The 1,918-nt window shown below is 49.0% G+C and overlaps 1 protein-coding gene across 1 annotated transcript; it reads right to left on the bottom strand.

Annotated features, from left to right (window-relative positions):
* Positions 1-574: 574 nt before the first annotated feature.
* On the bottom strand, positions 575-1,479 carry TRIVIDRAFT_227015 (uncharacterized protein; the record flags this gene model as incomplete). The annotated part of the gene is made up of 4 exons (XM_014095894.1): positions 575-865; positions 1,052-1,135; positions 1,257-1,349; positions 1,459-1,479. 4 exons carry the CDS (start codon positions 1,477-1,479, stop codon positions 575-577), a joined length of 489 nt encoding a protein of 162 aa, XP_013951369.1.
* Between the last annotated feature and the right edge of the window lie 439 nt (positions 1,480-1,918).

The raw sequence follows: 1,918 nt of genomic DNA, 5'->3' as shown, positions 1-1,918 counted from the left end.
CACAAAGTCGTCAACAGCACTCTATAGCACACTCCAGAATATTTGTTCGAAGCGAGCGATGCTAAGATCATCTAGATTAATCTTCTCCCCACATTCGTAATAACCACTTGGGAATGGTATCTTCATGCGGGAAAATAGGTTCATGCAGAAAATAAATCTAGCTCCTCTCTTAACGAAAGCGGCCCTTAAATTTAGCTAGTATGCTAAAAACGCCCTTTCAAGCACTAGGGTCTGCGTGATCCCACTTGAAGTACCTAGAATTCTTCATATAGATCTAACCAAATTGTATCTCCAAAATACACAGTCATCACCTCGTAAGGTAGTCTTGGCCTCTGTTCGTTTCCTTCCGTCTATTTCGCTGCAGCAAGCACCTGACCCCCAACGCCAATGTCGTATGATATAAAACAAATAAAGGGAAAAGTCTTCGCTTCCCTTTAATAAACTGGGCTTCAAAGAAGAAATAAATAGAGCCAATAAATAACAAAATCTAGAAGCAGCACTATTGCTGATCGAGGCCCTTCCAACCAGCCATTTACTCAATGCAAGTAGTGTTGTGTGTCTAAGATCCAACGCTTTACTCTTCAGCTTCTCTATCCATCTCTTGGTCAAAGCCATAGTCATCTTCATACATATCCGAGCTTTCCACCGGCGGCATTCCCGCGCCCGACCTCTCGCGCATTGCACTCAACTCAGCTCGTATGTCCAAAAGGATTTCGGTTTGTCGGCGCATGAGCTCAGCTAGAGCATCTGTGCTCATGGCTGGAGCAGCAGCTGAAACAGAACCAGCCGCTGACGGCATTCTTCGTTTGGCTTCCCGGCGGGCAAGCAAGTTGTATTTGGTGGCCAAATCTTCGTATGCCGTGACCTGTTGATTGAGCAGGATGGAACTTGTTAGCTAGGCCGGTGAAGCCAACGCAAAACCGCGTTGAGAAAAACAATCGCTCAGACGCATTCACTCCCCCCCCCCCCCCCCCCCCCCAATATGCACACTAATGCTGAGCGTGGAAAAGACAAACATGATCAACAAATGATTTCATGATGAAACACTAACCTCCTCGCCCTGGGACACCTTGAGGGATGCGGCCGCAACGGCGCGCGCGGCAGGCTTGATTTTGCCATCTTGGTCTACGAGCAGCTATGTACAGGAGGTGTTCAGCAGGAGTTTTGTAATCAAGGGAATGACGTTGCTGGAGGCAGTCTAATAGTAAGAATACCAAAAACAGGCAACACTAATGACGACTGAAGGGACCACGTACGTCCTCGCACTTGTGGTGACCGGCGACGCAGTGAGAACACTTGGCGCTCTTCTCTATATTAAGCCCCAGCCCAACATTCAGGGTTCGTGTCAGCTATATCATATATCCACGTATCCGCAGAGGATCCGCAGCAGAACACCCCCCCGGCGTAGAAAGAAGAATAGAGTAGCTCGATGTGGAGAGGAGGGAGGAGAAGACGAACCACCCTGTCCACGGCAGACATGGCCGGGATTTTTTATCATTCGGCCGGCGCACGGCCGACAAGGTGTTGTCCATACTGGGCCCTTTTTCTAATCGAATAAAGCTTGTATCAGTGGTTTGGTGCGCGAAAATGCAAACTATTTCATCAATTGGAGATATGGAGCCAAGAGAAAGCTCACAGCTGGTGGTTCAGGAATCATATCGGAAGTTTTCCGGCGTGGCATCTAACACAAAACGGGTAGCTGTTCCGAGTTACCCCAAGGTGCTCAATTAACCCGTTGTCAGACGGTGGAGGACTCACTACTTGACTTGTAACGAAAAAGCAGCGCAAGAGCAAGTGCGAAAGGACTGTTTACTCAGGCCTAGCCTGGTGCCAAACTTGTTGTGCACGCACGCCCTCGGAGGCCCGCTTCCTTAGGGACCTGGGATAAAGTTGGTGTGGTCGAGACAGCGACAATTGG

The sequence above is a fragment of the Trichoderma virens genome, assembly GCF_000170995.1.
Source record: "Trichoderma virens Gv29-8 chromosome Unknown TRIVIscaffold_89, whole genome shotgun sequence".
NCBI lineage: Eukaryota > Fungi > Ascomycota > Sordariomycetes > Hypocreales > Hypocreaceae > Trichoderma > Trichoderma virens.
The sequence above is the reverse complement of the archived record's forward strand: the minus strand, read 5'-3'. Positions and strand labels throughout refer to the sequence as shown.